The sequence below is a fragment of the Alligator mississippiensis genome, chromosome 5 (genome assembly GCF_030867095.1).
Source record: "Alligator mississippiensis isolate rAllMis1 chromosome 5, rAllMis1, whole genome shotgun sequence".
NCBI classification, from domain to species: domain Eukaryota; kingdom Metazoa; phylum Chordata; order Crocodylia; family Alligatoridae; genus Alligator; species Alligator mississippiensis.
The window spans coordinates 124,492,559-124,517,854 of NC_081828.1; the positions used below are offsets into that span (position 1 = coordinate 124,492,559).

General features: G+C 43.4%; 1 protein-coding gene across 8 annotated transcripts in view; it reads right to left on the reverse strand.

Annotated features, from left to right (window-relative positions):
- Window positions 1-25,296, reverse strand: part of SUGCT (succinyl-CoA:glutarate-CoA transferase) — a 552,725-nt gene that overhangs the window by 413,097 nt on the left and 114,332 nt on the right. For 7 of the 8 annotated variants that reach the window (XR_009462532.1, XM_059728662.1, XM_019483386.2 and 4 more), the window contains exon 9: window positions 19,605-19,700. The exons of the other annotated variant lie outside the window; for it this stretch is intronic. Coding sequence is in view for 6 of the 7 variants with exons in the window: in XM_059728662.1 (XP_059584645.1) it covers window positions 19,605-19,700 (96 nt within the window). In the remaining variant the exon portion in view is untranslated. The remainder of the gene's footprint in view (window positions 1-19,604; window positions 19,701-25,296) is intronic. 8 annotated transcript variants of the gene reach the window in all.

The following is a 25,296-nucleotide window of genomic DNA, read 5'->3' on the forward strand; positions in this document are numbered from 1 at the left end:
AATGAACCAGTTCCTATTAATGTCATCACTTAAAGCAGCAGGGGCCAACTTTTCTGGTAGGCATGCCATAAATTAGCCCTGTACCCTCCCTAAATTACATTCCCATCCCTTTCTCCTGCCTGATTTGCTGTTCCGCTTTCTGCTGCCAGCCTGTGCTACCTGCCAGATTTGCTGCTTTGCAGCACCCATGCTGCAGGTTAGCCACCCCTGACTTAAAGTATCCCATCTTTATTTTAGTCGCCAAAATCAGGCAAGCACCTAGCACAGTAAGATCCTGATCCTTGACTAGAATTCCTGTGTACCATGAAATAATGTTATTTAAGAATAATGATATACGATATATGAAATGTACATTTATAGCAGATATCACCAGAAGGTGCTGGTACAGATACACCACATAACCTGGTAAATTCACTAAGCAGCAGCACCCCCAGAAATACTGCACTGCAGTGTAGCTGCATCCACATGAGGATTTCAGGTGGGCTAATTAACACTGTTGAGTGACAGTGCCAATTAGGCCCACCCATGTTAATTATGTAGTGCCACATGGTCAAGCTACACTGCTTCCAGTTTAGGATGCAGGCTGTGTGGAGTAGCAGAGTGTTTGATGGCAACATTTCCAAGCACAGTAAGCCATGTGGGCACATCCATAAGTCTTTCAAGTTATTTTTTCTTCAGCGGTTGAAACCATTGTGTTTCCTGTGATACGACGCACTGATAGATCATGCAAAATTTTGTGAAGAGGTACCTCCCAGAGAGACAGAGTTATGTGACCACAAGCAAAGTTTGCTGCCTACATTTTGGGCCCGATTAGAGTCCAGTTCCTCAGGTACAGCTGCTTCCTGAGATCTGGGGCTGAGATGAGATTCCTTCAAGAAGGACTTGCCTTGCAAACTGTTCGACGATCTCATTTTCAGCCTGGTGTTTGAGTAAATCTGAAGTAAACTATATATTCAGAGCATACTCAGATCTCACATCACTGACTCCAGCAGTAATATGAGAAGCAAGACACAGGACATATGCTACATCTCTCTACAGAGGCAAGAACTGGTGTCAGAAGAGGCTGTAAGCATCAGAAAAAGGGGTCAGGTATCCAGGTTTTAGCTGTATTGGTCTAAAGGAAAAGACAATCAGGACTCGTAGTAAAGATGATATCTTTTATTAGACTAACAAGATTTTTGCAAAAAAAATTCTTTGATTTAAAGAAAAAGGGGTGACACTGGATCAGAACTTAACTCACTCCCCTATTGTATATGCACCAGAAGAAAGAAAACTATTAAAGAACTTTAATGTCTAGTGGGCTAGTAAATCATAGGAGGAGAGGATGATCCATGAATTAATTTGTCTCTCTCACAAAGGTGGGGAAAGGAAGGAGATGGAGGGGGGGGAGGAGGGAGGGAAGGAAGGGATTAGTCACTTCCACAGCACTACTCTCTCCCCAGAATTCTATGCCCTAGACGCTGCAGAGATGTCTTCATGGGTCCAGAGACCTATATGTGGATAGGGGTCTAAAGGGTGTGAATCCCTCTCCACCCTAATTCTCCTCAAAGAGTCACAGTGGTTCTCCACGTTTTTAAACTCAAAGCAACCTTCATTAGGCCCAGGGCACACCTTGGAAAATGCCAGCTCTTAGCTTTCACTGGTTTTTTGACAATGGAATAGAGCAATTTTCTCTTGCAAAGAACTCACAGAATCATCAAGTAGTAGGGCTGGAAGGGACCTCCATAGGTCATTTAGTTCACCCCGCTGCCTGAGGCAGGGCCATCCCTATCCAAACCATCCTACACTAATCCATAATTTGCCCTCAGCAAGTTCACGGAAGACACCAAGTGGGGAGGAGTAGCAGATAGGCTGGAGGGCAGAGTTAGGATTCAGAGTGACCTATACAAACTGGAGGACTAGGGCAATAGAAAATCTCATGAGGTTCAATGAGACCATGTGCAAAGTCCTGCACTTAGGATGAAAGAATCCCATGCAGGCTTGGGACCAAATGGCTAAGCAGCAGCTCTGCAGAAAAGGGGTTACAGTGGACAATAAGCTAGATAAGAGTCAACAGTGTGTCCTTGTTGCTAAAAAGGCTAATAGCATACCGGCCTGCACTAGTAGAAGCACTGTGAGCAGATCAAGGGAAGTAATTATTCCCCTCTCTTCTGCACTGATGATGCCACAACAGCTGGAGTACTGTGTTCAGTTTTGGGCCCCCCACTATAAAAAGGATTAGACAAAATAGAGAAAGTGCAGTGGAGGGCAACAAAAATGGTTAGGGAGCTGGGACACATGACTTCTGAGAAGAGGTTAATGAAACTGGGCTTATTTAGTTTAGAGAAGAGAAGACTGAGGGGGGATTTAATAGCGAGCTTCAGCTACCTGAAGTGTGGTTCCAAAGAGGATGGAGCTGGACTGTTCTCAGTGGTGGTAGATAACAGGACAAGGAGCAACAGTCTCAAGCTGCAGCAAGGGAGATTTAAGTTGGATATTAGGAAAAACTTTCCCGCTAGGAGGGTGGGAATGATCACAAAAAGTAAAAAATTAGATGTTTATTCTGAAGCACTGGAATGGGTTACCTAGAGAGGTGGTGAAATCTCCATCTTTGGAAGTTTTTAAGACCCAGCTTGACAAAGCCCTGGCTAGAATGATCCAGTTGGGGATGGTCCTACTATGAGCAGGGGGTTAGACTAGATGACCTCCTGAGGTCCCTTCCAACCCTAATTTTCTATGATTCTATAATCTAACCTCTTTGTAAAACTACCATCAACACCAACACAACACAAGACATAATACCCTACCCTGCCACAAGTAAAGTAGGAGGACCACAGCAGCCAATGTCCTGCTTCTGTAAAGGCTATTATAATATAGGCTCAAGAAATCAAGCAGAGTGCCACATCCTTGCTACAAAGGAAGGCAAAAAATCCCACAGTCCATATGAATCTGACCACGGGGTAACATTCCTTCCTGACCCCAAATATAGCCTTCAGCCTATCAATTTGACCCTGAGCAGAAGGGCAAGACCCTTTAGACAGGAACCTCTAGTTTTAAGTCCCAGCAGGAGTATTGGCAATCCCCCAGTCAAAATCCTCAGCCATGGTTGAAGCCAACATCAAATCCCTCTGAAGAAGGCTTAAAAAACGCCCCCAACCCTGACGCATGTAGCAGCAAGGGGGATGAAAAGGGCACAGTATTCCCTCCCAACCCCATGCAGCAACCAGAAAAGTCCAGAAGTATGGGAAATACTCATAGCTCTTCTTCTTCTTTCATAATGCTGACTTGGAGCAACAATTATAAGTCCAGTTTAAGGTTAGTTAACCAGTCTAATGCGCTTGAAGAAACAGAATGTATGTCTGCAATGTCATCATCATATTTGTATAGAGGGTAGTTTGATAAGGATTGCCACAGTCACATTTTGTAGAACTCCTAATACATCATTTGTGCATCAAGTGACCACAGCAGCCATGCCTGATTTGGATCCGATTTAGAGCCTTCCATGTTTTTCACGAAAGGTTAGAAATTAGATATTTATTCTGCATGGTGGTTTTATTCCACACTTTCCTCCAAGATGCTGTACTGTCATGCCCTACAAGGGCTTCTACACATGTCCACAAAGGTTTCCAGGAGACCAAGCAGTGAGCTGGGAGGTTTTTTTAATCTCTATGGATGGGGAGGTCTGGCTCATCATTCATGTGGACTACCTCTCTGTATGTAGCTTTGTTGCAGCTAATGTCTGGAGAAGGAATATTAGCCAGCACCAGTAACTATTGATACCCACAGTAGAACACAACCCTAGCTGCACCTAGATCATCCCTGGCCAGTAGCTGTCCAACTTCCTTTTGAACACTTTCAATGATAGTAAGTCCACAACTTCCCTAGGCAGTCTATTCCATTGCCTCACTATTATGACAGTGAAGCAATTTTTCCTGCCATCCAATCTAAACCTATTGTGCTGAAACTTCAAGCAATTAGTCTGCATCCTACTCTCTGCAGCAAGAGAGAAAAGGTGTTTTCTGTCTTCTTTATGGAAGTCCTTCAAGTATTTGAAGACTGCCGTCATACCCCCTCTTAAATGACTTTTCCGCCAGCTGAACATGCCTAGCTCCTTCAGCTTCCCTCATGTGACTTGCTTTCCAAGCCCTTTTATCATCTTTGTCACCAACCTCTAGACCCTCTCTAACTTTTTCATGTTCTTTTTAAAATCCAGAGCCCAAACTACACACAATACTGTAAATGAGACCTAACCACTGCCAAGTAAAGAAGCCCTATTACATCCCATGTCTTGCACCTAATGTTTCTATTGATGCATCACAAAACTGCATTTGCCTATTGTGCAGCTGCATCACATAGCAGACTCATACTGAGTGATCTAGCAAGCCTCCCAGATCCTTCTCCATAGTGCTGCCACCCAGCTAAGCGTCACCCATTTTGTATTTGTATTTTTTATTATTCTTCGAGGCACATCACCTTCCATTTGTCAGCACTGAACTTCCTCCTGTTAGCTTCAGCCCATCTTTCCAATCTGTTGAGATCCTTCTGAAATGTACTCCCATCCTCCAACATGTTCACAATCCTTCCCAGTTTTGTGTCACCTGCAAACTTGCTCAAGAAGCTTTCTATGCAAGCATCCAAATAACTAACACCTTGAACAGCACTAGGCTCAGGACAGACTCATATGGGACTTCACTCAAAACCCCCTGCCATTCTGACATGGATACATCTATAATTACCCTTGGCTTCTGGCTACTGAGCCAGTTATCTATCCACATTATAGTTTAGTATAGACCACACTTCTCAGAAAAAACACTCGATCTTCCGAGGCCCCTTCCAGCACTAATGTCTGTGAATCTATGAAACATGTCACTATGTTTTTGATGCTATAGACTCCTATTTGAAATCTCCAGCTTTTTCTTGTGTATCACATATAGGTATTTGCACAGCTAACAGAGTTACTATTGTGCAACAACCCTGCAGCACCCTTAAAAGGACCTGGTGGCAACCTGTGTGAGAAACAGTGATCTAACAGGGATCCACTGGAGACTGAAATATATCATGGAGCTTTCTATATGGTGTAGAGAGCAACAGAAGTTTCCCAAGGCACATGTAGATGTATAGGGCTATGGGCCTACATGTGCCTCTAAGATCTTGACGATCTTCAGGATTTGGATGTCAGCCCTGTTGACCTCTCCCATGAGCTGGAGTGGGCTGCAACTCCACAAATCCTCTCCCCCAGACTACAGATGCTGAAATTGAGAGGAAAACATGAATGATACACTTAACAACATAAGTGGAAGAATCTGCTTCTGTAAGTGAGACCAGGAATCAGGAGATCTGGGTTTTATTCCCAGCATATCAAAGAGTTCATGTAACCATGGACAAGTCAGTTAGGCCAAAAAAAGTTGGAAAGCTGCTATTGATTTTGGATGCATACCTTATTTTGATGGGTGTTGTACGTGCTTATGGTTTGTAGAAATAACAGGCCCTAACAGCATCTCAAGTTGGCTAGCCAAAAAAGAGGCACCCAAAATAAATAGCCTTTTTTTAAATTTGTGCCTCCAATTCCCATCTGCAAAATGGGGACAAAAATACTTCCCTGCTTTGGCATGTTCTGAGGGCACATTCAGTCTCTGTCTAAATTCCTATGATGAGAAACACTAAAAACCCAGTACTTTACCTAAACAGAAATTTATGACACTATAATTCTTACAAGATTGGCGAGAGAAACTTTTTTCACTCAAACTTTAATTAATATCTTTCAGAAGAAAAACACAAAGTACTAACAGAAACTGTTTTTAAACAGAGACTTTTCAAAAAGTAGAAGATCAGACAAAAGACAGTATTAGCTATACAACTAGCAATCAAAAAGAAGTTTCCTAAGCAATAAATTGAATTATTCAAATATATTACCTCTGCAAATTCACATGGCAGAAGACTTGTGTCATGTTCCACATGCATTTCCTAAACTGGAGCTTAGAAGAAGCAATTTTGGGGAAAAACAGAAGAGCTGTTTAAGGTTGAGAATTATAGATTTATCAATTGCCTCAGAAAAACCATGTACAGGTAAGCAATGAAACCTGTCCATTTCATACAGGTAAAAGGTCAGCTTCTATGTAGCACTATTTTTGTGACAGAACAGGATATCAAATTATGAATTCTATTTTGTATTATGTGTTGAACATATGTCTAATCTTGCCCAAGGCAAGCCTATTTAATTGCTTTTCAGATGACTGCTCAGACCAGGAGAGGGTTTGGCAACTTGTTGAAGGACTGTCACTAAGAAGCCGTCAAGACAGCCATCTGGAGCTTTTGATTTTGAATCAACGACTGGCCCATCCCTATAGAATAATGATTTTCCATGCAAAACCAACTAAAAACCAACTGTGGGAAGGGGCTGTAACTTAGCGGGGAAACAGATGGCTAAGAGACAAGACTCCATTTAGAGGCCTGGTGATGCTCTATACTGACGCAAAGCAGCAGTGCATCCAGAAGATGCACAATAGAGCATATACGTGAGTGCAAGCAAATAGGTGCTCTTCCAAACCTGAAATGCTAACAAACCTCTCACAGAACAGGTGAGATCAGACTAAAAAAGAGGGCACCTCAGGATTTGTTTCTTGATTTCAAAGTTCTGTAATGCTTTTTAAAGTGTCTATGTTTACGAAATTCCTTTGCTAAACAATTTTTACAGTCTCCAAAACAGATTAAAACTAAAAGGCCTAAAGTACTCACAACCTAGCTAGAGTTCCGGCAGAGCATGCGTAAGCAACTTCGGAGGCCATAGTGGTCTCTAGAGGTCTCAGGGACTGATTTCAGGATTTAGCTCAGTGGTGACACCCTACATTTCAAGGAGGGCCTCAGGCAAGAGGTCTTAAGCTTAGGATTGTACCCTTTAGATCATAGGCAATGCGTAAGAGGGATACCTGGGGGGGGGGGGAGGGGGGGGCCCACATGCCTCCCCTGAGACTGGCCACCACTGAAGCTGCCGCCAGCTTCTATGGGCAATTGCCACTCACTCCCAACCCTTCTTGCTGCTGACGGCATCTGTAGGTGGTCCCCGCTCACTGCGCCCCATGCCGACACCGCTGGTGGGGGATGTGAGCGATCGCTACTCACCAACAACGACACAACCACTGGCAGCTGCAGGTGGCCCCCACTCGCCACCATAATGCCTCCCCGCCCGCCCCCCCCGGTCTCAGGAGGCACCAGTCGTTCATGCTTTAGATACAGACTAGACTCTGCCCAAGCCTAAGTGACTTGGAAGCATAAAGGACCTAGTGAAGGGTTTTCCCTCATTACCCACTGGTTACCATACAGAGTGGTACTGAGCCTGGTCACAGCAATGGGTGAGAGCATTTCTGAAGATGAGGAGGTTCTGCCCAAAGCCACATCTTCTCCTTTCAAACATAGTTTCTCAACTTGTGGTACGCGTAACCCTGGGGGTATGCGGGCAACGGAAAACAACCACAGCAAGGGGATGCCACCACTCCCCCTGCTGCCGCCGGGTTTATGTCTGGCCGCTTGCCCTCACCCCCAAGCCAGCCACAGGCTACTGCAGGAGGGGGAAGATGGGCACACAGATACCCATGCACTCCCCGCTGACAGGCAGGTAAGTTTTTTTTCTTTTTTTTAATCCTGCCTGGACTTGGGGGGAGTGTGGGGCAGACCAATAGCCCACAGTGCAGGCCCCACTCCCTCCTGCAATGTGGAGATTGGCCCCATGACACGACCCACCTGCAGCCCAGTTCACTGCAGGCAGGAGGGCTGGCGGTGGCACCAGGCTCTTCCCGGCGCTTGGGGCAGGCTGTGGTGATGGGAGAGGGGCTGCTGCCTGCCCCTGCAGTGCCACTGCTGCCGAATGCAAGGAAAAGCCCTGTGCTCCTACCAGCCCCCACCTGTAGCTAGCCTGGGCTCTGGGGCAGCTGTAGCAGGCAGCAGTCAGGCTGCAAACAGCTGCACTCGGCTCTGGAGCCCCGTCATCAGCTCCATGCCAGCAGCGACAGCACGAGCACCTCAGAGCAGAGAGCAGGGGAGGGCTCCTATCTCCGATCTCTGCTCTGAGATGCACGTGCTGTCGCTGCCGGCAAAAAGCTGATGACAGGGCTCCAGAGCCGAGCGCAGCTGTTTGTATCCTGCCTGGGCTCTGGGGCAGCTGCAGCAGGCAGGCTGCAAACAGCTGCACTGGGCTCCGCAGCCCCAGCATCAGCTGCATGCTGGCAGCGACTGCACACATGCCTCAGATCAGAGAGCGGGGATAAACCCGCTCTTTGCTCTGAGGCACATATGCAGTTGCCGGTATGGAGCGGATGCCGGGGCTGCAGAACCCGGTGCAGCTGTTTGCAGCTTGTCTGCTGCAGCTGTCCAGAGCCCAGCCTGGATACAGGCGGGGGCTGGCGGCGGCAAAGGACTTTTCTGGGCTGCACTGCCTCAGGACATGCCCCCACCATCTGCTTGGAGCCGCGGGATGCTGGAGCCTGGAGCAGCTTCTTTGCAGCCTCCTGACTGCAGCCAGCCCAGACTCTGGGTAGCTGCTGCCAGCCATAGAGCCCAGGCTGCTTGGAGCAGGGCTTGCAGCCTCCCAGCTGCCTGCTGGGAATAGCTCAGGCTTCCTTGGCTGGCAGCAACTGCCTAGAGCCTGGGCTGATGGTGGCGTGCCAAACAAAATGGCCTCGCATGCTATGCTCAGCACGCGTGCCCCAGGGGTTGCTGACCCCTGCCCTACAGACTTACCTCACTGTACCGCAGGCCTCTGCTTCTCCGCATCACCCCAACCCCTGCTGCAGCAGCCCAGGAAGAAGCCAACATCACCTGCCTGCACTACAGCAGGTGCAGCCCAGGGGTTGGGTGGGGTGACAAGCAGAGCCCCAGAGCTTATCACATAACAGTGAATTTACCTCACATATAATGAATTTGGGGTGTAAAAAACGGTCATCACATAAGAGCAGATTTGCATATATCGAACCCGCATAAATCAAAGGAGGGAAACCTATATATTTTCCTAAAATAAGATACTTTCATCATTCATCAACCCTGCACTTGCTTGCCAGCTTTTCTGCATCAGAACTCTCCTGCTTTATGAAAAATAGTCGTCCATAAAGTAGAGGGGAGAAAGATTGTTTCTCAGAGTTTAACCACGTGCCTGTCTGCTGTAGTTTCCACTTTAAGTGTTCAAATTTAAGTGGGCTTGTGTGTTTGTTTTAATGTTACTGTTTCGGAAGGTGTTAAAATGGATCGTTTCCTTGTAAAAAGAAAGACTTCAGATTTAGAAGGTAGTTCCCAGACAAATGTGCAACAAGTGCTGGAGCCAGAGGAACATGTTTCTAAAAAGACAAGCCTCAGTAGTGAAAGTACACGATTTTCACAGGTTCATAAAGTACATAGCTATGATCCCAGTTATCTGGCTTTGGGGTTTACAACAAACTGGGGTAAACCTTCATTATCACTTTGTGTGATTTGCAACAAGACATTGTCTAATCTTTGTATGAAGCCTTCCCTTCTGAAAAGGCACTTTCATACTAAACATCCTGATCTGAAGGATAAACCCATAGATTTTTTCACAAGGAAATGTGAAAGTTTGAAAAAATCCAGCGCTGCTATGAAATCGTACTCTGCGCTCCCTAAACAAGCTCTACAAGCTTTGTTTGAAATTGCACATATGGTGGCAAAAATGAAGAAACCACATACCACTGCTGAGAACCTTGTCATTCCTGCTGGTATCAGAATCGCTGAAATCATGTTTGGCAACACAGAAGTAGATAAAATTAAAACCATCCCACATTCAAATGACACCACGACAAGAAGAATTGATGACACGGCAGAAGACATAATTAAACACATTTCAGAAAAAAGTATCCAGAAACAACAGTTCACTTTACAGATTGATGAATCTACAGATGTGTCCAACTATGCACAATTGATGATGTTTGTCAGATACACTGATGATGAATATGAGCAAGAAATACAGGAACAAATATATGGTTGCAAAGAATTGGACACAAAAACAACAGGAGAGGACATTTTTAAGATCTTAACTTAGCACATTGTAAAAAATGGATCGTCATGGGAGTGGTGTGTGTCTGTGTGCACAGACGGAGCAGCAGCAATGGTAGGTCGAGGAAGTGGTCTTGTTGTTTGCTTCAAAGCTATAAATCCTTCAATCAAGTGGAACCATTGTATTATCTATAGACAGGCATTGGCTGCAAAGCAACTGAATGAAGATTTAAACAGCGTGCTAGGCACAGCTGTGAAAACAGTAAATTTCCTAAAAGCATGGGCTTTGAATTCACGTATTTTCCAATCACTGTGCCGTGACATGGGATCTGAACATACTACTGTACTTCTTCACACTGAAGTTCAGTGGTTGTCATATGGAAGGTTATTGAATTGCCTATTTGAATTGAGATATGAAGTTACTGTCTCTCTCAGAGAGATTAAATCTGAATTCTTACAGCATTTTGAAGATGAAGTATGGATTTGCGAATTAGCCCATCTTTGTGACATTTTTGATAAAATCAGTGACTTGAGCCTTCAGCTTCAGGGATACAACACAAAGTATGACAAAGTAAGAGCTTTTAGAAAAAAGTTGAGGTTCTGGAAAAATCAAGCTTTATATGGAAATTTTGGTTCATTTCCACAGCTCTCAGAGTTCTGCGAAGAAAACGAAATCCCTCTGAATGAAAGTGTGAAAGAAAATATTAAAGAACACTTGGTAAATTTGGAGTCAAACTTTGAACATTATTTCCCTAATGCTGAAGAGCATGAAGAGCCACAGAAACTGTGGATTTTTAATCCATTCAATGATGGCGCTATTGAACAAGTAGGGATTCCAGAAAGCATGAAGGAAAAACTTTTTGAGCTTTCCACAGACAGTCCATTACAGAGGATGCAAAGCATAGGATTGGATGACATCCCTGCATTTTGGCAGAAAATGAAATGGGAATACCCACAGCTGAGGAACACGGCTCTCACAGAGCTGCTCCCATTTGCCTCAACATATTTGTGTGAGACCAGTTTCTCACAATTGACTGGGCTAAAAAATAAAAGAAGAAATCGTTTGTGCCTGGAAAATGATCTGCCAGTAGCAATAAGTAGTTTAAAACCAAGATTTGGAATGGTTATGTCATCCAAACAGGCCCAAGTTTCTCATTAAATCCAGCTCTCATGAGAACTCATTTTTATGCTAACTGATAAAACTAGCAAAAAGTCCAGTCCAATCCCTGATTTGTAGAACAATCCTAGAGAGGGAGAGTATCAGTTCCAGTCACAAAGATACCTACATTTAGAGTTTTATTAATATAAATGTTTGAGTTATATATTGTTTTTACTGATCTATAATTTATGATTCAATTCAATTAATTTATGCTTTTGTTTCAAAAACTTGTAAAATTCAATAAAAAATAAAACTTAAATTTTGAATTATTGTATGCCTATTTATGTGTGTGTGTGCCTCCACGTCTGCCTGCATGTGTGTGCGTTTCAGCGTGTCGCTGCATGTGTCTGACTGTGTCCTTGTGTCTTTTTATCTCTGAACTACAGATCCAAACAGTCCCTTCACCCACTGCCACCATAGTCCTCCTGCAGACATACCCTTTTTTAGAAAAAAAAGCTGTCACAATCTTTCCTTCTCCTAAGGGCATCCCCACAATTACAGTTGCTACCTGTCCCCTCTCTCTCCCCCATTCCCTCTCTCTCTTCGCCCTCCCCCCTTGCCTGTCTCTCTCGCTCTCTTTTCCCCTCTCTCGCCCTCTCTCTTTCCCTGTCTCTCTCACCCCTTCTTTCTCTCAAAACTATGGCAAAACATTTGGCAAAAAAGTCCCCAGCAGTAATTTGGTATACCACGCTTTGCACAACGCTGGGTTCAGCCCTCCCAGCTTTGGCCAACATCACCTCTAGCCCAGGTACATACTTGAGCACCCCTGGTGTAAAAGGTAGCAACCCTACCCCCACTAGATTAGACATCTGTCATATCACGGCATTATATACACAGCCCTTCTCTCAACATATGGCAGACATTAGTCTGTAAATATAAAATCCCCTGGAAAATTGAGTGTTGGGGTACTTATTAAAATTTTCAGAAGTTAGGGGGTACTTGCTACTTAAAAGGTTGAGAAACACTGCTTTAGAATATCCATCTAACTTATTTAAGGACCCAACAGAAACTTTGCAACCTTTGTTGAAGGAATGCTGCCGCCCCCCCGTTAGTCCACATGGTACAGCTTTTTCTCTTGAAAAAGTCTGTAGCATTGTATTCAGCTTCTGTTTATACAGCTTTACTTAACAAGAGGTTTAACTTCCATGGACGTCCTAAAGAACTGTTTGGTCAATACATGCCAACCAATGGGGGTTCATCCTTCTTCCTCCTAGAGCTGTTTGCCATGAAAAGAATGGGCTGATAACAATGCTTTCATCAAAACTGAATAGAAAAAGGAAACTTAAGAGTTTACAGAGAGACCTTATGAAGGTAAAGAAACTACTTTTTATATTCCAGAAGAAATTCTTAAAGAGGAGCAAAATGAGAATGGATGTACCATTGACTTCAGGAGAGCCAGGGTTTTACCTGACCATGACTGTTTGACTCTATGCATAGGTACTTCAGTTTTCCAACTTATCTTCAATGTCAGGTCTGACTGTCTTTCCTTCTATGCTTACTACCACCTGATAAGAAGAAGTATCTGGCAAGAAACGAGGAAGTTCTGCAAATGCCCATCCACCCAAGTTTCTTCCTACTCACAGATAGGACAAGTAAAAGGTAGGTCTTTCCGCAGGAGGGTATACTCTCTTAACATAATATTTCAGCCCCTACTGAACAGGTTGGGTATCCTCCACACCCTCCTAAGAGAAACCTGTGAGTAAATTAATGTAATGTGAGCAACTCCTGGAGAATGAGGTTTTTCAGTGCTCAAATGAAGAACATGGGAACTGTTTGGCCCCCATTGCACTTTAAACTGTATCCACATGAGTAATATCTGGAATAGCACAAGCCTGATAAAACTTCTGTAAGACTAAGAGGGCCTTTCCTTCATTTCTGTAATCAAGAATGATTACATGGTACTTTGACTCTAAACAGGACTATTTCTCTTCAAAAATGCCATCCCATAAGAAATTAAGCTTTGGTTAAAAGAGACCATTGCTAGTCAGAAAGAGAGGTGCCTTTTAAACAGAATTAATTTCTAGAACCGTTAAAAATAAATTTTTACCCAGATAAGAAAACTTATCAAATTGTCCTAGTTCTGTTCTTTGTTGATATTAGCTCAAAGTAGTAACAACTGGGGGCATCTACATGTGCACTTTACTTCGGAGTTGACTAATTAGCTCCACATTAAAGTGTCATAGTCTACACATGCGGCACTATTAGATTGGAGTTAGCCAATTAACTCTGCCATAGGATAGTACTGCCTGATACAAGTACTATCCCAAAGCGGAGTTATTTAGCATGCTGCAAGGCACATGTAGACAGTGACTGGGGCTGGCTAGAGAATGAGAGAGCTACAGTGCAGGGCTCGCTGCCAGCTAGCCCCACACTGGAGCATGCTTGTGCCCAAGCTAGCCCTTCCTCAGCACATTGAGTTGGGACACCGCAGATCTGGGCTGGCAAGCTGACCCCCCAGATCCTCTGCCAAGTGGGGCTGCTCTACCCCAGCTCAACGTGTTGCAGTCCCAAGCACACATGTAAATGCTGCGCCCAGGAACAATAAATTCCAGCACAAACTGCACCGGGTGTTCATTCAGCTGCACTAACTGCACAGGTAGATGCACCCACTCTAAGTGGAAGTGATCCCAGAGGGACCCCCTTGAGGCACCGCAGAAAAAGCAGCCGAGTTCCTTAGTTAAGTAAGCACTGAAGTAAGTTTGACATTTTTCAACAGTTGATGTTACTTTGGTTGTCCTGCACATAAAAAGGAAAGCCCTTCCGAGTACAAAAATGGGTCTTAAGGTAAACAAAATTCTGCAAAGAATAGGACTTACATATGGCCTCTAGCGAGAAATGTCCCTGATAAACCCAACAATGAAGTAATCACAAGAATACTCATAATTCTCCTGTTTGTACAGAAAACAATAACCTTGTTATTGAGATTTAGTTCACCCAAGGAATGGAGCATCTGGTTACCAGAGAGATGCTTTCCTCTGGAAATTATTAACTCAGTAGTGATTCATGGTGAGGTTCAAACCAGAAACTTTCCTGTTTCAAGTGGCAAAGGGCTCAGGACAGATAACCCAGGAAGTGTTCTATGCTTTAGACTCATCTTCCCCATTGGAATTTAAATTTTTGGTGGACTGTGAAGTCTACCTCTTTTAGTAGGCTCAATGGGCAGATGAGTGGTAAATAAAAGGTCTGATTCAAGACTGCTACTAGAATTAGCTGGTGGTTTTATGGGGTTTGGGTTGTAGCCGTGTTGGTCTAAGGACAAAGGCAGATATTTTTATTAATAAAAGATATCAAATTCACCCAAGGAACCTTGTCTGCCTTGGTGGTTTTATGATACTTTAAAGAGTCAGAAGCCTCATAAAATTGCTTACAGTTTTATTTGTATTATCTGTGATCACTTTTGTAACTACAAATAATGAAGGTTGTATATCAAGATGGTATGTTAAAATTAAACTATAAGAAATATAAATATATATCTAATTTGCTAATATAATGTTAGAGCTTTACAGGGGAGCCTTTGGAGGGCTGCGTGCTGAAGACAGCAAGCAAAGAGAACTGTGCTGGTCACCCTGAAAAAGGACAGAAGACCTGACGCCCCTGGAAGACATTAATTTAATCACACAATAACTTCAGAGGAATCTTAACCTGGATCCCCAAAATTACACTTCCTGACATGCCAGAAATTCAATATTTGGCATGGCAGAATGCAAGATTGTTGGGATCTTGAATAAAACTCCTCAGGTTACATTGTGCATCTGCTAGGGCATGCAGAGGGCTGCAGTACATGCTGGGGTGTGGGAGCAATGGATCATAGCATTCCCCGTTCCCAACATATCGTGCCATGGGCTTTCAACAGCACATGGCTGGGGATGGGGTTGCTCCCCGATTCCTAACTGTAGGGTTTTAATGATGTGTGGCTGGAGATTGGGGAAACTTGAGGCAATCTGCATTTGCACCCAAAATCTGCAATGTTATTGGTTATTTTATGCCTGTTCAAATTATGTAAGTAAAATCCCATCTAAACCGACCTTATCTGCTCAGAAAAAGTAACAAAGCTCTTGCCCTCTAAACACTATCATCTTGTCTTTGGTTTGTTATAGGCTCATTGGCTGGCATGGAACTGGGATTTCAAAAGTGCTACAGAGCCTCCTGGACACATTTTTCTTTTTTTTCCTAAATAAAAATGGCACCTAAAATAGTGGGATTTTTTGTTTTTTAAGTTTTAGAAGGGAGAAAAATATGGGATGTCAGACATTTCTATCTGATCATTAATGCAAGATACAAAAAAACACACAGCTTCACACAACAAAAAATAAATTTGTACAGTTTTAACAAGTTAAAAAAAAATATGGTAACCATTTTTAAGTTTATTTACTAATATTTTCTAATCCTACCAATGACATGACTGCCTTTTCCTTCACAAATTAAGCTTGGGTTTTTTTCATGAAACGAAACCTGCGTTTTTGAAAGGCTCCAACCATGTAACAAAGCCAAATCATGTTAAAACTGAACCCCTGGTTTGCAGCTGTGGATATAAATTTATGGTTCCATAAATCTCTAAATGTCCACATTATCTTGTCCTCATAGGGACCATTTTGGATTATAGACGACTGGATCATTTTTATCAACATTAAATCTCACTAGCTGAAGGGATGTATACAAATTAATGCCTGGAAATGTTACATATCACTGCCTTTCTTTTTCACCTTTATGCTCTACAACCCAGTTGAGACCCAGCAGATAATTCCCACACATACTACTCCTATGTCTGTAGCTGGAGATGATCCAACGCATTGCAGCTGAAAGCAACCTCTGAGACAGCAGCCTCACTAGCATATTTTTGGATTTGGGAGTGCCTGCAAGTGGTAGTGGCCTAGCCTTACTCAGGAGCAGCCTTGCTAGGAAAGGCCATATTGTAAACAAGCCCTAAGTGAATCATTCATTGAACTAAACTAAATGTAGAAGAAACCTAGAGCAGAGATGTGTTTGAGAATTGCAACAATGGACCCTATATTACAGTACAATAAGGTAAAACAATAAACTACTGAAGAATATATTTAAAGAATGCATTTGGTGGTCAAATTATGCTGTAAATTACAATCATGCAGCCCAAGTGAACCCCGTGGAATTGCACAGGCGTATTCGGTACAAAATTTGGCCCTACAAGACCACTGATAAAGACACGCCAGCCAAAACCATGACATTTCAGTATCGTAAAATAAGAATTAAAAGAGTACTTAATAAACACTGATTAATGTATTCAACAAAGAAGTGCTAGAATATGTGGGCATCAATTAGATACAAACGTACTGACTAATTATGTGCACATTTAAAATGTTCTAATTAAATACGGCTTGCTTTGGACATTACACTGGTGTGACTGCGGTCAGAATTCTGTCACGCATAGAAATGCAGATGTTGTAAATTGTTTAGATTTTGGCATTTTAAAATCCTCAACATCTGTTAGAAAGCAATCTTTCAGTTACCTAATCTGCCATGATTAAACAACATTCTGACATTTTTAAGTACCAGAGCAAACTTGACATCACTTCAAACTTGTAATTTACTGCCTGTCTGAAAACTTACACACCCCAAATTAAAAAGTCTACTGTCCTAACAAGGAAAAAAATACCAGAGCTTTGCTAAATGCATTTCTTTGGAGTTACAACCAAAACAAATTTTCTCAAAATAATTATTATTTGAACAAGTTATAATTTATTGGTTAATCTGAAAGCATTAACACTTCAGAATCTGTACATTATTCCAGGAAGTAAAGGGTCCTGTATCTAGAAGTTTGGTTGGGAGACCACAGTCACAATTCCAGGATTCTATTCTAAGCAACACTACTAATGACCTACATAATTTTGGACAAGTCACTTTACCTCCCTGTGTCTTGGGTTAGCCATCTATAAAAAGGATGGAGTAATATTTATGTACCTTGCAGTAACACTATCAAAGGATCTTTGTAACTGTTGGACAAAAGGTGCCACAAAAGTAAAAAGAAAGCTTTAAAAAGCAAATGCTCTCATGGTTACAGAGTTGATCACTAATAGGATATTAGTGGATAATTTCTGAAGGCATTGAAAAACCATAAACACTCCCAACATAAATAACTAGCTCAAAAATATGGATTAAGATTGCTTATATACAAAAATCAGATTTAAAACAACTACTGGTATTCCTTATACTTGGGATGTAATCCATAAAGTATGAATATCACATTAGTGTTTTTCTTTTTCAATACTTCAACTGGGTTTGGTTGTGCAAAAGAAGAGCACAACCAGGGAAAGTATATCTAGGTTCCACTTTATCTAAAGTAACCAAGGTCACTACAAAAAAGATAAAATGTCTTGACTTGTCAGGTTTGGCTCCGTTTTTAGTTTATGTGAACCAGAGTTCAGAAGAGGCTGTGTCAAAGTTTAAAGCTTTGGCCTATTTTTATGGAAATGCAGCACCTCTTACTAATTCTGTACTGATATATTAATAAGTTGTTCACTTTAAAAATGCAACATTTCTGTTTTAAAATTTTCCGTTTACCATGGACAAATGTGGGATAAATCTCACAATTCAAGTTCACAAAGTGCGCACACAGTTTACTGCATCTACAGTCATATCCAAGCCACTAATCTTGTTCTTTGGGCTGAGACAGCACTGCAGGATTTTAGCTGAACCATCTACATGATAACATGAAAGTTTCAGCAAAATTTCTATATCCCACATGGCTGCCAGCAAGAGCTTCAGAAGTCAGCTACTCATTTAGGCTAGGGACAGAAGTGCCACATAAACCAATTTAAGTGATCCAAAACTGGTTTAAATCTGTAACAGAACAGAAGTTCAGTGCACATAAACCTGTTTCAAAATGGCCAAAATTGCTTTACGATAAACCTGGTTGAATGTAGTATCAGACTTAACATAACTTCAGCTGCAATGCCTTGGATCATTTGGGTCAAAGTGGTTTATGCAACTTCTGTCCAAGATCTTTTCCTGGTTTAAACTTAAACCAGAGTCCCTCAGCAACCCAGCATGCTTTTCAGCCCTGGGTTGGGCTGGGCTGTTCTGCCTGCTCCAGACAGCAGAGTTGGCCCCACCCCTTTGTTCGCCAGCTGGAGCAGGGGCCGGACATGGCCAGACACTAGCTGGCATGGCACCCTGAGGCGAAGGCAGCAGGGTAGAGGTTTTTTCCCCCCTCCCTCCCAACTCCCACAAGGGGACCACAGCTAGGGCCTGCCTGGCCAGGGTGTAGCAGCCCCTGTCAGGCCCACTTCCTTCACAGCCTGAAGCAAATGGGGAGAAAGAAGGGGATTTCATCTCCCACTCCGTCCCGTCCCACTGGCAGCAGGGGTCCACCGGCCAGGGAGGAGCAGCAAAGCAGCCCATCAGCCATTCACCCCCTCTCAACTCCAGTGGCATTGGAGGGACTGTGGCCCTGCCATCCACCTGCCTTGCCAGTGGCTGGGGCTGTGGGCTGGGGCTTCCTAGCCAGTATCTTGTTGGTTTTCTGTTAATACCAAACTTTGATGAAATGGGCATATTCTTTTCATTAAGTTTAGGTGCAAGTTAGTATCACCATAAGAAAAATATATATTTTTAAATTGTTAGCAAAGGGCAAAACAGAACACTTAGGCACCTACATCCACTTACATGCCTAATACTTGAAAGAAAATATAGTACTGTGTATCTTGACATGGCACAAACCAGGGCAGTATGGAGATACCCTGGAGTAGATCTACATGCAAGCTCCAGAACCAGAAGCAGTGTAACTGTGTTAGTGTTGGGCTGTGCCCTTTATCATATGGACATACCTTCTTTCTAACTGGCAAAGGTTCTCGCATAGGCCAGCCATAAGACGGCATTCTTAGAAGAGCAGAATTCTCTTGCATGCTCATTTACATGAATAAAATGATACTATTCTAGGGAACTTTCAGGCCTTTATAAAACACCAGCAAATTCTGAATTCCTAAAAGAAGAAGACCACACTTGTAGCACTGATCCTCCTTTTGGCCCCACATTAACCCCTTACTCTACAGGATACAAGTAATTCCCAAATATCAATAGGGTGCCTAGACCTCCCTAACCCTCCCTATCATTCCCTACAAAGACATACAGTAAAGCTATCGGAATTCAGCAGAAAAAAGAGTTCAGTTCATAGCAAACAAAACACAAATAGTCTCTTTTAAAATTGCTGTAGTCAGTCCTTCTCTCAGGTGAAAAACAATCAAGCCATCATGCTAGCTTTACAGTCATTCAATTCCAGTGAATGCCTTTGATCTATTCCAGTGTTCTGTTACTAATCTACAGCTGATGAAGAAATATACAAAATGCAAAATCTACAGTGAACAACAGAACCTTGTTCTAGCCAGACACAGATGTGTTACAGAATACTGTAGGTCACAGGAAGAGTAAATCATTTCCCAAACCCGTATTATACAAAACCACAGATTACCGAAGCAAAATACACCTTTTGTTATCTTCTTACCTGGTAAGGAACAATACTGCCATGAGCAGTGCCCCAGCGTTTGGCTTCCATTTTGCAATTAAGGTAATTAGCTGCTATATGGGTAAGACATGCAACCTGAAAGAGGATGAAAAGACTGTTGTTGATATATGATCCTTTGATATATGTTCTTATTTCTTTGATTTCATATTTTTATCCATTATATGCATTTCTGTCAGGCAGTTACGATTCATTTTTATTTTAAACTCAGATTTAATACAGAATCAATACATTCAGTAACACCACTTGCAGAAATAATGTAACAAAATAACATGTCCTTTAATACTAGAAAATGACAGTTGGCATTTCTGTAGCAGAGGGGTTCCCAAACTACGGTATGCGTGCCCCTGGGGGGTACACAAGACAGCTCTGGGGGGTATAACTGAGAAATTGTGCAATGGAGGATTTAAATTTTCATTATAATAATAATTGGCATTTAAGGGGTTAAAATTTAAACATATGTTGGTAGAGGTACAGGGGCAGCTGGTAAATCTGGAAGCGGATACGCAATAAGAAAAAGTTTGGGAACCTCTGCCACAGCACACAGCATGCAATATAATGTAAAATCATGGACAAGAAGATGAAACACCCTGTTCTTTGACTGTTAAATATTTTACAGAATGGTCAACTATGGCAATGAAATGCTCCACAACTTGCCCAAAGTCAGAAAGGAAGCATGCAATCGAGCTGTGAAGAGTACCTAAAATTCCTGACTCTTGATCCTGTGCTTAAATCTTTCCTCAGTCACTAGCAGATTATCTTTCCTCTTCCTTTCTCCTTCTTGTTTTACTTATACAAGCTAAGTTTTGGAAAATATTTCAGGATTCTCCAGCTCCATACATGATCTGCAATATTAATTAAGCAGCAGTCCTCAGTAAGTCATCTGCCATTAGAAGACAGGGAGAGTGAAAAGGTTAATTCTGTGAAAATATGGACTGCTATATTTAGTAACCACAATCTGAGGGGGTAAATCTGAAAGTAATTTGGACTTTATAACAGCAAGGATATATCTTAGGGGGAAAAAAAATCTAACATCTAAAATGCGGTCATGGCTGAAAAATCAGAGGTTCTCTTGCAATTAATGGCAGATTTTCAACTAATTGGAAAACTGCAGGATGTGACTATGTCTCCAATCCAAATAATGTATTAGATCATTATTTGCATCACAAAAATCCAAAAGTCTAATCCGTCAACTGAAGACCATTATTTTTACACTAATTTGATTAAAAATATATCTTAAGTTGCTAGTAATGAGTCATGTTAACAAAAGTTCCCTTTAGACAATAATTATATATTTTTTCAGAGCAACATCATATTTTCCTAAGATTTATCCCACAATTTGGTGCAAATTCATACTGTTTACAAGTGCTTAGTGATATTTTAGAACTTGTATTTTGATGATTGCAGAAAACCTTCTGCAAATAGCTAGCCAGACTACCTCTGTCAGAAGCAAGGAAGAAGGTGCACAAGGGGGTTACAAGTGACTCTGGGTTGTATGTACTAACAGCCCATACCCCCCAAGTAATTAACTCAGATCTGAACCACTTAAAAACCATGTGCCAGGAATTTTAGAGCATCTAGAAACAAGATGCTACATCTCTCTCTCAGCTCTCTTTTCTAGGTACCTCTTTTCCCATATGCCCTGAAAAGACAGCTAGAATTTGCTCCTTTAAATTTAAGCAGAGAACCAAGAGAATTGTCAATGTATAACCAAGGCCTCTATAATTAAGGATACAACCAAGCTTTAATTTACAGATAGATATTTAACTTTCTCACAGGAATAACATTCCCAGCTGAAAACAATCTTGCTTAATTCTGTGGAAGACCTGTGGGTAGAATCTTGGCCCCAGTAAATGGGAGTTTTGCCATTAGCTTCATTGGAGCCAGAATATCACTTTCTATTTGGCTCACGTTTCAGCTACACAGAACAAATAATTTCCTAGTTATAGGATGTTACAAATGGCTCCTTTGGAGAAAAAAAAAAAAGAATTTTTCAGTGATGTCTTGGAGTTCATTTCAGACGAATTTCACTGTTTTAAGCTGCCACCAAATTGACCTGTGTGCATGTCTGTAAAGCACTAGAACAGGGTACAATAAAGAGATTGGAAACACAAAAGGTTACTGATAACCTCCTTGCTGACTGGATCTTCACCAGGACAGCTGCTATACAAAGATTTTTGTGTCAGCAGCAACAGGCCACAAATCCAAGGGGAGTCAGAAATCCTATGCAGCTTAGTAAACTCTAAATGCACTTGGAGATACTAGTTACCCTCCTGAGGCCTCAACTAAGCAAGGCACTTAAGCATATAAATAGTCCCATTAAACTCAATGGACAGCTCACATGTTTAAAGTTGGATATATGCCTAAGTACGTTGCTGAATCAGGGCCTGAATTACTCGAGCCTGACAATTTCAAAGGAATCTGAGGGACTTGGGCTCTCAACTCCCATGGTCTTACAGTACAAGATTTGCACCCTAACGCCTTTGAATACTGAAGCCAAAACCTTTAAGGAAGATACAAATAAACTGGCTTAGAGTATAATTTAGTACTTTGATGCTACATATTTTATACATTAAGATGAAGTGTTTATCTGGATGAGCTCTCTTGTTACTTCTGCTTCTTCAGCCATAAGATTTCAGTAGGCTTAAAAGCTATTCCCACCTTCTACCATGCTGTTTTACTGCTACATCTGTGTGATCTTTGGACTGCCTCACTTCTCCACATCTCTTTCTTCCCCTTACAAAAGTCAACCCTGAACAAAAAGAAACATTTACTAAATCTTTCAGCATATACATTCCTTTCATATGTCTAAGTATGTAAAGAATGTGATTAAGTTGGAAGAGTGTGCTTCTTTATCTCATAGATCAAAGATAAGGCTGCTAGGAGAGTATGTGAAGTGGATTTTATCATGTGTTTTGTATCAATGTTAACTTCTGTAGGAATCTTTACTGAATGTTAAAGCTTTCTTGCAGAGCTCTGCTAAAGACACACTGTTCTTGATGCCTCATGCACTAAGGCTAAGTACAAACAGTGAAAAAGCCCAAGGCAGAATCGATCCAATCTATGCAGGTTTCTCTAAGCTGGGTAGACTGGGTGGGGAGCAAATGAGTGCACATTCACCCTTCAGTGGGAGGAGGCATGCAAATGCCTGTACTGGCCAAGGCCAGAAGCCAGGGGTGCTCCCACACACCTCCCGGCATACCGAAGACTACAGAAAGCAACCACGCATGGGCCATCCCCGATAGGCTGCCAGGCACATGCCCCCAACCTCCCCACTGCCATGCTAGACCCCTGCACCCAGGCACAGGCCCCCAGGAGAGCCCCAGAGGGGGCCACCATGGCATGCTCCTCCCTGCTGCCACTAGCCAGGTTGCCGGGTGTGCAACAATGACCCCCTTGGGGCCCTCCACCAAAGCCCAGGGAAGCACAGGAGAGAAGCAATGGCAACAGCAGGGGTCCAGGGGTGTGCACCCAACAGTCCATCAGGGGTGGCCCAGCTCCACAGAATGAAGGACTGGGTTCCAAGGAACCCAATCCTATCCCCTATGGAGCAATCTTGTCCCTGCCACCCAGTACAAGTCCCCTGGGCTGCCCAGTGCCTCTTGCTAGCTAACTCTGATACCAGGTTCTGGTGGGATACTCTAGGCAACCTGCACTGGGTGGTGGGGCCTATCATAGATTCATAAATGTTTGAGTCGGAAGGGACTTCAATAGATCATCGAGTCCAACCCCCTGCATAGGCAGGAAAGTATGCTGGGTTCAGATGACCCCAGCTAGATGCCTGTCTAACCTCCTCTTGAAGACCCCCAGGGCAGGGGAGAGCACCACCTCCCTTGGGAGCCCATTCCAGACCCTGGCCACTCTAACTGTGAAGAAGTTCTTCCTAATGTCTAGTCTAAATCTGCTCTCTGCTAGCTTGTGGCCATTATTTCTTGTAACCCCCGGGGGCACCTTGGTGAATAAAACCTCACCAATTCCCTTCTGTGCCCCCGTGATGAACTTATAGGCAGCCACAAGGTCGCCTCTCAACCTTCTCTTGCGGAGGCTGAAGAGGTCCAGGTGCCCCAGTCTCTCCTCGTAGGGCTTGGCCTGCAAGCCCTTAACCATATGAGTGGCCCTTCTCTGGACCCTCTCCAGGTTATCCACATCCCTCTTCAAGTGCAGCACCCAAAACTGGATGCATATTCCAACTGCAGTCTGACCAGTGCCCAATAGAAGGGAAGTATCACCTCCTTGGTTCTGTTTGTCATGCATCTGCTGATGCATGATACAGTGCAGTTAGCTTCGCTGATGACTTCGTCACACTCACGACTCATGTTCATCTTGGAGCCCACTAGGACTCTAAGATCCCTTTCCGCTTCTGTGTTACCGAGCAGATCAGTTCCTAGGCAGTAGGTATAATGGACATTTTTCCTCCCTAGGTGCAGCACTTTGCATTTCTCCTTGTTAAATTGCATTCCATTGTTTTCTGCCCATTTGTCCAATCTGTCCAGGTCTGCCTGTAGTTGTTCCCTGCCCTCTGGTGTGTCTACTTCTCCCCCCAGTTTTGTATCATCTGCAAACTTGGACAGAGTACACTTCACTCCCTCGTCCAAGTCACTGATGAAGACATTGAAGAGTATCGGTCCAAGGACTCAGCCCTGTGGGACCCCACTGCCCACGCCCTTCCAGGTCAACACCGACCCATCCACCACCACTCTCTGGGTACGACCCTCTAGCCAATTTGCCACCCACCAGACTGTGTAATCATCCAAGTCACAGCTTCTTAATTTGTTCACCAGTACGGGGTAGGATACCGTATCGAAAGCCTTCCTGAAGTCTAAGTAAACTATATCTACCCCTACTCCTGCATCCAGGTGTTTTGTAACCTGGTCATAAAAAGAGACTAGATTAGTCAGGCATGATCTACCTGCTATGAACCCGTGGTGGTTTCCCCCCAACATAATTTTTCCTGCTGGGCTATCTTTTACATATATAAGCCTTAATAATCTTTTCAAAGACTTTACTGAGGATGAAGGTGAGACTGACTGGCCTGTAGTTGCTTAGATCCTCCTTCCTCCCCTTCTTGAAAATAGGGACCACATTGGCCCTTTTCCAGTCCTCCAGGACCTGGCCCATGTGTCTTGAGTGTTCAAATATTCTTGCCAGTGGCTGTGCAATGATATCAGCCAGTGCTTTCAGCACCGTTGGATGGAGCTCCTTCCAAGTGACTCTGCACTATCTCGAGGTCAACGCTTGGTGGTCTGGCACCCTGCTGTTGTCTCTCTGCGATCCCAGTGTGAGACTTGTCCTTCCCTCCATGTAGCACTCCCATCCCCACCACCTGTCACAGGCCTCCCAGGCTGCCTAGTGCAGTCTAGCACCAGCAGCAGCTGGCAAGATGTGCCAAGCAGCTTGTGGGGCTCGCACTAGTTGGCAGGGATAGGAGTGCTCCATAGAAGGAAAGACGCCCAGCTTGCTGGAGGATAAGCCCCCCCCCGAGACCAACCAGCGCATCCTACTGGTACTGGGTTCTGGCAAGATGTGCTGGGCAGCCTGGGAGGCCCATGCCAGGTGGCAGGGCCTGAACTTTCTCTCTATGGAGTGTTGCCATCCCCACAGCCTGGTGCAAGCCCCCCAGGCCAGCCAGCATGTCCCACTGGAGCCTAGCACCAACAACAGCTGACAAAACAGC